Consider the following 12,723-nt stretch of genomic DNA (forward strand, 5'->3'; position numbering starts at 1 on the left):
CAAGTCACTTCACTTCTCTCTGTCTTAATTACCTCATCTGTAAAATGAGGATTGAGACTGTGAGCCCCACATGGGACAGGGACTGTGTCCAACCCGATTTGCTTGTGTCCACCCCAGCGCTTAGTGCAGTACCTGGCACACATTAAATGCTTAACAATTACCCCAATTATTATTATTTTACAGATGAGGTAACTGTGGCACAGAGAAGTGAAGGGACTTGCACAAGGTCACACAGCAGACAAGTGGCAGAGCAGGGATTAGAACCCAAGTCCTTTGACTTTCAAGCCCATGCTCTTGCCACTAGGCCATGCTGTCCCTCTCCCCTAATACCACCCTTTATGAAGCCCCTCCTTTGCCGTTCTCTGTCCCCTGGAGGGCAGGGGCCAGGGATTATGGAAGAGAATGTCAGGATAGAGCCAACTTGATATTTCTCCTCTCAGTTCCCTCACTGGGTCACCAGGGGTGGTGGTTTAGGGGCATGGTTCTCTGGCTGGGGTCCACTGCCCTCCAGAGCCTTGCAACAGGGCTTTGGGGTCCTGTAAGTACCCCATTTCCTCTTGTGGGACAGGGAGATCCCTGATCCAGGGCATGGATGTCTAACCAGTCCTCCCCGTCTCCCCGGCAGCATGAGTCCTCCTCCCTCCATCGAAGGGAAGGTTACTGATTTTGATTTTTCAAAAACATTCTCCCTGTCTCTCTCTCTCTCAGCTTCTGTGTCTTGCCGTTATTTCATGGCATCAGAAGATTGGCAGCTTGGAAGATAAATATAAATCAGATAATGTCAACAGGACCCCATTAGGGAATGCTGCTCATGAGCATGTCATAAATCAACCTCCCTTTGAGCTGGGTGGAGGGAGATCAGATATGGGTGCCCAGGGATCATGGTAATCCAATCAAATATACTTAGTCACTGTGCACCTGCTTTATGCACCTGAATCTGAACTTGAAAGAGATGGTTTAATACAGTTCCTATGTGGGACACAGAATGAGTCCAATCTGAATTATCCTGCATTTACCACAGTCCTTAGTACAGAGTAAATGCTTAATAAATGTCCGAATTATTACTCAAGCAACTTGTCCTGTTTCCATCTCAATCAATCCATCGATGGTATTTACTGAGCAGTTACTGTGTGCAGAGCACTGTACTAAGCACTTGGGAGAGTACGACAGAATTAGTAAATGTATTCCCTGCACACAAGGAGCTTATGGTCTAGACAGGGAGACAGATATTAATATAAATAAATAAATTACAGCTATGAACATAAGTGTGATGGGGCTGAGGGTGAGGTGAATACCAAGGGCTTAAAGGGTAAAAATCCAAGTGCAAAGATGACACAGAATAGAGTGGGAGCAGGGGAAAAAGGGCTTAATCAGGGAAGACCTCTTTGAAGAGATGTGATTTTAATAAGGCTTTGAAGATGTGGAGAGTTGTGGTCTGTCATAGATGGAAGGGGAGGAAGTTCCCGGTCACAGGGAGGATGTTGGCAAAGGATTAGCAGCGAAATACAGTAAAATTGCATTAGAGGAGCAAAGGTGCAAAAAATTGATAGATATATATATATTTGTTCAATTAGTGTTTGAATTTAAATTTGGATTTATTGTACCTTTAAAGTATAGACTCACTTTCTGCAAGACAGTGGAGTCCACTGAACTCTCCCCCTCAGGTCCATACTTCACTCTGTTGCCAGGATCATTTTTCTAAAAAAAAGTGTTCTGTATACATTTTCCCACTTCTCAAAAACCTCCAGTGGTTGTCCACCCATCTCCTCATCAAACAAAAATTCTACACCATAGGCTTTAAGGCACTCAATCAACTCCTATCTAACCTCACTCAGCTCCCACGGCAACTCAGCCCGCCTACTTTGCTCTCCTAACACCATCCTACTTACTGCGCCTCAGTCTCATCTCTCATTGTTGACACATCCTCCCTCCTGCCTGGAACTCCCTCCCCCTTCATATCCTGCAGACCAGCACTTTCCCCATCTTCAAAGCCCAATGAAAATCCTAATTCCTCCAGGAAGTCTTCCCTGCCTAACCTCTCATTTCCTCTCCCTCTCTCCCTCCCTTCTGCTTTGCTTAGGCACTTGGGTCTGTGCCACCGAGAATTTCAGTACTCACCCCAACCCCACAGCACTTATGTACACATCTTTATAGTCTATTCCTTTCCCTATCTATAATTTATCTTAGTATCTGTTTCTACCTCTAGATTGTCAGCTCCTTGTGGGCAGGGATCATGTCTACCAACTGTATTGTACTATATTGTACAATGCTTCCTTGGCTACCTTTTCACTTCTCAAAAAACTAAGTACTAAGGGAAAGATAACCAAGGAGACACTGTCCTGAGAAGAAAAGAGACACATCAGAGATCCATAGTCTTTCCTTAACCACCATTACGTGTTCTGCAGGTATGCACATGCCATTGTCACCTCAACTTGACAATCTCATGAAAGAGCAATTCATAGTGCTCCATAGAAATAGGATCATGTTATTCTCTAATAATGCAGAAGGAAACATTCTGCCACCAGTCGGTTACTGGTGACAGTGACAGAACTCTCTCCGTGAGGCTGCAATCAATTACTATGCTTAAGTGCATTTATTCAGAAACGCAGTCTCCTGTTTGCCCAATGACGCTAGAGAGATTCAGACACGAATTAAAGGAGCCCTATTCACCACACAGCATCCCATCTAGCCTTTAATGAGCTACATTTTTTTTATATAAAACTGACAAATGTTCAGTGTTGAGAAAGATTAAATGCATAATGTGAAAACTAGAAGCAGTCCCTTCCTTATTCAATTCTGTTGATTCCCTCTTCCTTATATTAAATGAAGCAAAGGAATATTACATTTTCTTCAAGGCAAAAAGAAAAACAACATTATACTGCAATATATGTAGGGGTGGAGGGCATATATGTATGCATATGCACAGATGTAGATGAACTGAATGTGTACATACATGCACATGAATGCAGCCTCACCCACACAGCATATGCTCTATGCAGCATGTTTTCATCTATATTTCTAGGTATGCCAGTAACATGTATAAGCATGCAAATGGACATATTTACCAAATAGGATCACCTCCATCCTAACAGCATCCACATTTTAATATTTGCACTGTTATTCAACTGGTGTATTCCTAAAGCATTTGGTTTTTTGAGGGGGATGACTATTTTTAAGAAATCCACAGCAAAAAAGAGGATTTCGTGCTCAACTCAAAGAGGTTGGCTTATATTAAACGAACACCCCTTCATATTAGTGCAGTTCTCCCCTGCTTTCCAATGTGTGATCTGCATGTCTAATAATAAACAGATTTTGTCCATCTCGTCCTGGCATCAGTCTCTTACCTTGGAGTGCTGCAGTTGAAGTATCTGCTCCTCAAGCTGTTGTCTCTTGCCTTCTATTTCTGTCTGCCTTTTCCGTTTTTCCTTGAAAATTAAAAGAGAAGCCGTAAGAGAGTGTGGATATTGGCTGCACAAATTTTAAAACAGGGAACGAGGCAGAGCACATCTGAACAGATGCTTTCCAAGATGCTTTGCACAGAGACGCTTCACCTGCCTCTCTGTCTTTGGGTATGTTGCAAACAGCAGCATCCTTGTAACATGTCTGCTGTGGGCTAGCGACTTGTTCTATAAGCAGTAAGAAATTCTCTTCACTCAGTCCTAGGGTATGGGAGCAGCAATTTAATCCAGAGGTAAAAATGAGCCATAAAAGCCAGACATGGAGGCAAAAGACACCCGCAAGCACACACGCAGACACACACACTCTGCTTACTACATATGTTGCAAAACTGTGAGATTAATCTGGAGCAAAAAAATAAAAATAACCCAACTGTAAAGACAGGGTTGGGTACAGTTTGCAGAGAAAATTGCTTGAAAAGATGGGGTTCTTGGGGTTGAGTCCCTTTCTCCACCCTAGCTAATTCCAAGTTGAGAGAGGGGAAGAGAGAGAAATATATATTAGCTCTCTCTCTCTCTCTCCCTCTTGAAATGTAGGAAGAGGGAAAGAGGGAGGGAGCAAAAAAATTAAAATCAATCTGGACAACAAAGCTGTTGAGAATGAGAATATACCCAAGGGAATGATGCTGCATTAACCAGGAAATGACAGAAAAAGACCTTTTCTACTTGCTTGTAATGAAGGAGGGATTAGCTTCTCATTCCAATTGACAACTATTTTTTGACTAGAGTATAATATTTAAAATTAACGGAAAAAACGTATTTGCTCTCCCTATTACTGCAATAGAAAACTAAACATCTTCTTTCCATTTAATAGAAGCAATTTTTCTTCTCTTTCATTATTCAATCTACTATCATACAAACTTTCATGGGCTGCTCCTCTACCTCCCACCCCTAACTGTGGACATCGCTTAAGGTTCAGTTCTTCTTCTATTCTCCATCTACTCCACTTCCTTGGACAACTCATTTACTTCCATGGCTTCATCTACTACCTCTATGCGGATGATTCCCAAATCTACATCTCCAGCCCTGATCTCTTTCCCTCTCTGCAGTCTCGCATTTCCTCCTGCCTTCAAGATATCTCTACTTGGATGTCCTGCCGCCACCTCAAATTTAACATTCCAAAACGGAACTCCTCATCTTCCTATCCAAACCCTGTCCTCTCCCTGACTTTTCCCATCACTGTAGACGGCATCTCCATCCTTCCTATCTCACAAACCTGTAACCTTGGTGTTATCCTCGACTCCTCTTCTTTCAACCTACATATTCAATCTATCACTAAATCCTGTCGGTTCAACCTTCACAACGTTGCTAAAATCCATCCTTTCCTCTCCATCCAACCTGTTACCACATTAGTCAAGCAATTTTCCTACCCCCTCTTGATTACTATATCAGCCTCCTTGTTGACCTCCCTCCCTCCTGTCTTTCCCTACTCCCGTCCATACGTCACTCTGCTGCCTGGATCATTTTTCTACAAAAACGTTCACTCCATGTCTCTCCACTTCTCGACAATCCCCATTGGTTGCCCAATCACCTTCATAACAAACAGAAACTACTTACCATCAGTTTTAGAGCACTCAATCACCTTGCCCCCTTCTACCTCACCTCACTACTCTCCTACTACACCACAAACTGCACACTTTGCTCCTCTATTGCCAACCTACTCCCTGCACCTTGATCTCATCTATCTCTCCACTGACCTCTCACTCATGTCCTGCCTCTGGCCCGGAACACCCTCCTTATTCATATCCGACAGATAATCACTCTCCTCACCATCAAAACCTTATTGAAGGCAAATCGACTCCAAGAGGTCTTCCCTGACTAAGCCCTCCTTTCCTCTTCTCCCATTCCTTTCTGCATCACCCTGACTTGCTTCCCATATTCACTTCCCCCACCCCTCGCCGGCCCAGCCCCACAGCACTTATGTACATATCTGTAATTTATTTATTTATATTAATGCCTGTTTCCCGCTCTAGACTGTAAGCTCATTGTAAGCGGAGGATGTGTCTGCTATACTGTTGTGTTGCACTCTCCCAAGTGCTTAGTACAGTGCCCTGAACACAGTAAATGCTGAATGAATATGATTGATTGATTGTTTGCATTTTACTTATAGTTAAAAATAAAAATGACTGCAACTGTTAAATTAATATTTACAGTTCCACCCCTAAATAGATTAGATGGGATTTCATGCCACAGAAGGAGGGAAGGTATCTATTGGATGGGAAATTATGGTAAAAACTCAAGAACGTTGGCCACCATCACAGTGGATTTTTTTCTAGTAAAACTAACCACTGGCAAACTTTTTCTGAACAGATAAGGCTGTTAGAGAAGCAGCATGGCTCAGTGGAAAGAGCCCGTGCTTCGGAGTCAGAGGTGGGTTCGAATCCCAGCTCTGCCACTTGTCAGCTGTGTGACTGTGGGCAAGTCACTTCACTTCTCTGTGCCTCAGTTACCTCATCTGTAAAATGGGGATTAACTGTGAGCCTCACGTGGCACAACCTGATGACCCTGTATCTACCCCAGCGCTTAGAACAGTGCTCTGCACATAGTAAGCGCTTAACAAATACCAACATTATTATAAGGCTCTGGTTTTCCCACAGTCCTTATCCTTTAGGCCAGTGTTTCTAAATTTAGAGTAGACTCTTTCTGCCAAAGGGAGCTCCAAGGACAAAAAGAGGTTAGGGAATTGGTCCACATCAAGCCTTTAAGTTAAACTCGAACTAGCATCTTGCATTAGACTGTCAGCTCTTTGAGGATCAAGACATCACTGTCTCGGTGAACTGCACATGATGGGTCAATGCTAATCACTCTTTGGGCTTTGGGCTTTGGAGTCAGGGGTCATGGGTTCGAATCCTGGCTCGGCCACTTGTCAGCTGTGTGACTTTGGGCAAGTCACTTAACTTCTCGGTGCCTCAGTTACCTCATCTGTAAAATGGGGATTAAGACTGTGAACCCCACCTGGGACAACCTGATTCCCCTGTGTCTACCCCAGCACTTAGAACAGTGCTCGGCACATAGTAAGCGCTTAACAAATGCCAAATTATTATAATCAATCATTCTATGGTATTTATTGAACGCTGTGTACAGAGCACCGGACTAAGCGCTTGGGAGAGTACAATACAACAGAGCTGGTAGACACGTTCCTTGCCCACAGGAGCCTACAGTCTAGAGTATACAGTCGAAATACTCGATAGTGGTGCTAGTCACTTAGTACAGTACTCTGCAAAAGTAAGTGCTCAATAAATTCTATCGATTAATGGATCGATCATCATCTTTCAAATTCAATGCTCCACAATAGGCATTTTCATTGTGCAATGGAAGAACAAGAGATCATTCTTCCCCACAACACAAACCTATTCTGGCATAACATGATCCACAAGTTGGTGCAAGTAGTTTCAGTATAGGAAAAAAATGACTATACCCAAGCACATAACTTTGGGCAATGTCATACTGTTGCACTTTCCAGCTTCCTCCTCAGCTTTACTGTACTGTACCATAGAGTATTTTGTGTACCTGAAATTTTGGCGAGTCTAATAAAGTAAAGAAACAATGTTCTGCCCCGCTGGACTGTAAGCTCAATGTGGGCCAGGAATGTATGTACCAACTCTGTAGTATTGTACTCTTCCAAGCGCATAGTACCATGCTTTGCACACAGTAAGTGCTAAATAAATACGATTGGTTGATTCAATGTGTGGCAGAGGTGTAAAGCATTCTGCTATTCATGGGCCTAACAATAATCGAGGAATTTCAATAACAAAATGCCGGCCATGATATATTTTCAAACCATTTATCCCCAGTGTGTTAATTCCCATTGAATCGATGGTTACTATAGCACCATTTTCCCATTACACGAGGCTCTTCAAGAAGACAATTCCCATGTTATAAGAGACCTCCCTGCCATGATTTTCAAGTTATTCTGGCAATGTCTCAGTGAGATACTGAAATGGAAGTTCCCATTACAGTATGCTTATTTTACAGAAGGGAGAAGTGAAACACAGGGGGGTTAGGTCACAGATATTGTATGAAAAAAACCCCATGATGATATAACCCATGTTTCCTAAATCTTAGCAGAGTGATTTTATCCCTAGATGAGTTAGCCTCTCCAAGGTGTTTCTTAACTAAGTTGCCTTAGAAAACTGTGGCTGAAATTTAGAGTTATTAAGGGATTTATAAACTGATCTGCATCCTCATAAAAATAATAATAACAATAATAGTTAACTGCTTATTATGTGCCAACCACTGTGCTAAACCCGAGGGTAGAAACAAGATAATCAGATTGGACGCAGGCCCTGTCTCATGTGGGACTCCCAGTCTAATTAGAGGGAGGAGGATTTAATCCCCATTTTACAGAGGAGGAAACTGAGGGACAGAAAAGTGAAGTGACTTGCCCAAGATCACACAGCAGTCAAGTGGCAGAGCCAGGATTAGAACCCAGGTCCTCCAACTCACAGGCTGTGCTCTTTCCACTAAGTTACACGACTTCCTGGCATTCCAGGTATGCTGTTTTATCTAGAAATATCATTTATACCTCAATACCCAGAAGTTCTTCCAGTCACTAAAGCACATTCAGTGTCTTCATGGACCAACTGGGTCTCTTAATTACCCATCTTCTAGTTAGTCAATTTGAGGGGGGGAGGATGGTAAATCACTTTACAAGGAACTCCTGGAGTTCAGTTGTCAACAGCTTCCAATCACGCATGCTTCTGAAAATTGAACTCAACCTGTCAACAAACTCAATAGCTGAAACCACCTGCCATGAGGACAATAAAGAACAGATGATATCACAATAATTTTCAAATATTGGTATACTCTGTTCCATAAATGCTAAATAACTGTACTTGGATTAACCACTAAAACAAGCAAACAGATGTTATGTTAGTAGAGTTAGAAAACAAATTGGATATAGATATTACTAAGTTTAATAAGGGATTTTTCTCTTTTATTGTGGAAAGACAGATGAGAGTGAAGCTGAATATTTTCGGCAAGCAACCCTAAGGGTGGACAAAGCAAGTGTGGCACTATGGGAGTGATGAAAGTTTGGCTTAGTGGAAAGTGCACTGGGTTCTAATCCTTGCTCTGTCACTTGCCTGCTGTGTGAATTGGGCAAGTCACTTAACTTTTCTGTCAGTTTCCCCAACTGTAAAATGGGGATTCAATACCTGTTCTCCCCCCCTTAGATTTTGAGCCCTTTGGGGGTGAGGGGCGTGTCCAACCTAATTAGCTTGCATCTACCCCAGCACTTAGTGGAGTGCTTGGCATATAGAATGTCCTTAGAAATGTCACAATCAGTATTTTTGCTAAGTGGCATTGTGAGACCGGGCTGAGGGAGACTGCTCAACTCCAACATAGCCCAGGCTCCCAGAAGCCCCTGCTCCAGCAAGACAGAGGGAAGGTGCAGGAGCAGATTGAGGCCTTTTCAAGTTGTACAACGTCGAAGCGGGTTGTGGGTTGTGGCCTCGGCTACACCCTCTCCCAGTGCTACAGGAAGCCCCGTTCCCTGCATGACAGAGGGAGTCACACTTGCCTCAGAGTCCCCTTGAGACTGAGGCTTCAGGGTCTGTTCCTGCCAACCAGAGCAGCTTCCCCCTACACTGCAGGACAGGACCTTTTAATTCACCATTACAACCTGAAGGATCCTGGTTTGTAACTAAAGGCTGTTTACTGAGAAGCAGGATGGTCAGTCGATAGCACACGGGCCTGGGAGTCAGAAGGTCATGGGTTCTAATCCCGGCTCCACCACTTGTCTGCTGTGTGACCTTGTGCAAGTCACTTCACTTCTCTGGGTCTCAGTTACCTCATCTGTAAAATGGGGATTGAGACCATGGGTCCCATCCGGGCTGAGGAGTCAGTCCAACCCGATTTGCTCATATCCACCCCAGGGCTTAGTACAGCACCTGATGCATAGTAGATGCTTAATAAATAGCATAATTAACTATTATTATTATTACTTACCTGGAGGAGCAGGGATTCTGAGGACTCCCACCTCCAAGGTGGAGTCTCTCACTCGCCCTGTCATACTTGTTTTGGTTTGTTGCTGTACTTGATCCACTGTTACCGTGGTCTTTTCCTAGATTATGAGCTCCATGTGGGACAAGGACTGTACCTTATCTATTATGTTTGCACCTACTTCAGCACTTAGAATGCTAGTTGGCACAAAGTAAGCACTTAATAAAGACCATAACTAATGAATAAACACTGCTTTTTTTCTTAAAGAGTTTCCCAAAAGCGCTCTAGGGAGAGTGATTCACAACAGCTGTGTAGTTTGAGAATCCCCTTTTTAACCTTCTGGAAACCACCATTTCCTAGTTGCCTTTGTCTCCTGGCAAGTGTCCCAGCTCACTCTTCTGCTAGGTCACCAGGTCACCAGTTTTAACATCTTCCCTCATCATCTCCCACTTCAAATAGGAGAATGCTCTGCACGCAGTAAGCGCTCAATAAATACAATTGAATGAATCTGCGGTGGCAAGACTTTTTCAGTAGTCTGCATGGTTGATTTAAAGTATGGCCAAATTCCCACTGCAAGTAATTTTGGCTCCAACATTTGTCTACTGTATGATCTTGGGCAAATCACTTCACTGGGCTTCAGTTACCTCATCTGTAAAATGGGGATTAAGACTGTGAGCCCCATGTGGGACAAGGACTGTGTCCACCCAGATGAACTTGTATCTCCCCCAGCACTTAGTACAGTGCCTGGCTCAAAGCGCCAGTGAGAAGCAACATGGCATAGTGGATTGAGCACGGGCCTGGGTTCTAAGGTCATGGGTTCTAATCCCTGCTCCACCACTTGTCTGCTGTGTGACCTTGGGCAAGTTAATTCACTTCTCTGGGCTTAAATTACCGCATCTGTAAAATGCGGATTGAGACCATGAGCCCTCTGAGGATCGGGACTGTGTCCAACCCAATTTGCTTGTATCCCATCCCAGTGCTTATTACAGTGCCTAGCACATATTAAGTGCTTAACAAATACCATTACTATCATTATTATTATTAAGTGCCCAACAAATACCATTAAAAAACCCAAAATTTTGGAACACTCTGGGAGACGGTCATTAGTTTAATGAGCCAATTGAAGGTGTGATTGATGCTTATAATAAACTCATAATCAACTGGGGGCAAAGACTTCATTTATCTTATCTTTCTCAGAATACTTCTGAATGGAAGAGACTGATTCATGGCTCAATACATTCAGCAGAACAACTTTCTCCATGTTCTCTGCTTGGATCTTTACCCTTTGAACACTTGGCATTCACCCCACCTTGAGTCCCACAGGACTTGTCTACATATCTAAAATTTATTTATTTATATTAATGTCTTCTCCCTTTGGAATGTAAGCTCACTGTGGGCAGGGAATGGGTCTTCCAATTCTGCTGTAGTGTACTCTCCCAGCGTTTAGTACAGTGCTCTGCACAGAGTAAGGGCTCAATAAATACCATTGATTGAGTGGTGGATGTAGCTCCGCAAAAGCAATGCAAACATCATTCAAAATTCTTTCTTAGAATGTTTTGTATAAGGGATTATACCATTTGTCAAATTTTCATCAATATAGCCCTTTGTCCCTTGATGTTTTTTCAGGAATAAAAAAACACTTTCGATTCAGGTTATGTTATCCAAAAATAGCGGCTGGGATGAGACATGGGTTAATCTGAAATGCCCTTTTCCGGGTGGTAAACTGGCCTATTTTTCAGGACTATTTTAAAATATGCCTAATGAAATATAGTTATGTGCTTTCCCTCTGATCCCATCTTGACCTGTGGTAAGGTGATAGAATAACCTGATCAGTCAAAAAACCAAAACTCACTCGCCTCCTTTTTCAAATGGGAGATAATAATAATTGATAATTATGGTTTTTGTTAAGTGCTTACTATGTGCCAGGCACTGTACTAGGCACTGGAGTAGATACAAGCAAATCGGGTTGGATACAGTCTCTGTCCCACGTGGTTCTTACACTATAAATCCTCATTTTACCGATGAGGTAACCGAGGCACAGAGGAGTTAAGTGACTCAACTCCAAGGTCACACAGTAGACACGTGGAGGAGCCAGGATTAGAACCCAGGACCTTCTGACTCCCAGGCCCGTGCTCTGTCCACTAACCAATGCTGCTTCTCTTTGAGCTTCCTTTTGAGCTTTCGCTGTGGCCTAGTGAAGAGAAGTGAAAAAATACCTATAATTCAGGGACAGCTGAAGTCACATCAGGTAGCATAATGAGCCCCCTCAAAATGCTCTGTTTTACTGAAGGGCAGGGTTAATGAGCACAGACTGATTTAGGGTCAATTGCTTTGGTTGGTTTTTGTCATATTTAGCACAAACTCTGAGAAAATGTATCATGTATGTGACACCTTCTCATGAGTTTCTTCTGAATATTCATTAAACCTTAGAACATCCCCCCGGTCATAGCACAGAACTTTAGCTTTGTAATCCTTCTCTGCAAAGATTAGCAAACTGAAGCAAGGCAGAGGTTAAGGAACTTGCTAAAGTCATCAAGTGTGTCAGTGAAAAGACGAAAATCAAGATCTCTGCATGAACCTGCCCTTTTTACCATATGACCTATCACAAAACTGGTAGTCCTACCTACCTGCTGACTGAATATTGCAAAGGGGCAAGTGGGAGGGAGTGTAAGTGCTTAGTACAGCGCTTTGCACACAGTAAGTGCTCAATAAGTATGACTGAATGAATGAGGGAGACTGGATCAGAAATGGTCTGGATGAGATACACCAGAATTTTGAAATGGAAATCTATTGATTTTTAATGTATCTGTCCCAGTTCTTAGTACAGTGCTTGGCACACAGTACACACTTAACGATACCACACATTATTATTAGAGGTAAAAATTCTAGGGTCCTTTTTACCCTAGATGAGAGATTAGAATTCACTATTTTACTGAACAAATTAGTGTTGCCAGATTTGATAGATGATTTCAAGCATTTCCAAAAATAAAACTCCTCATCTTTTCTCCCTGATCCACTCATTCATTTAACTTTGCCATCGCAGTTGACAATACCATTATCTTCCCAATTCCAGAACAGCACATCCTTGATATCATCTCGGACTCCTTGCTCTCTTTCTACTTATTGTGTCACTAAATCCTGCTGTTCTTTCATCCACAACATTTCCTGGATCCACCCCTTCTCTATCAAACAGTCACCACCCTGGTCCAAGAACACATCATATTCTGGCTAGATTACTCTATGTGACAGTCTGGTCGCTCTTCCCAGGCACAGGTCTCCCTGCCTTCAATCTCTCCTCTCTCCAGTACATAATTATTTTTGTTGC

The 12,723-nt window shown here is 42.8% G+C and overlaps 1 protein-coding gene across 2 annotated transcripts in view; it reads right to left on the reverse strand.

The window, feature by feature from the left end:
* PALM2AKAP2 (PALM2-AKAP2 fusion) overlaps positions 1–12,723 on the reverse strand; it is a gene marked incomplete at its 5' end in the record, with an annotated part of 366,273 nt that overhangs the window by 298,322 nt on the left and 55,228 nt on the right. For both annotated transcript variants that reach the window (NM_001370841.1, NM_001204207.1), the window contains 1 exon segment: positions 3,345–3,425. In NM_001370841.1, coding sequence (NP_001357770.1) covers positions 3,345–3,425 — 81 coding nt within the window.

Source organism: Ornithorhynchus anatinus, chromosome X3 (assembly GCF_004115215.2).
Source record: "Ornithorhynchus anatinus isolate Pmale09 chromosome X3, mOrnAna1.pri.v4, whole genome shotgun sequence".
Classification (NCBI taxonomy): Eukaryota; Metazoa; Chordata; class Mammalia; order Monotremata; family Ornithorhynchidae; genus Ornithorhynchus; species Ornithorhynchus anatinus.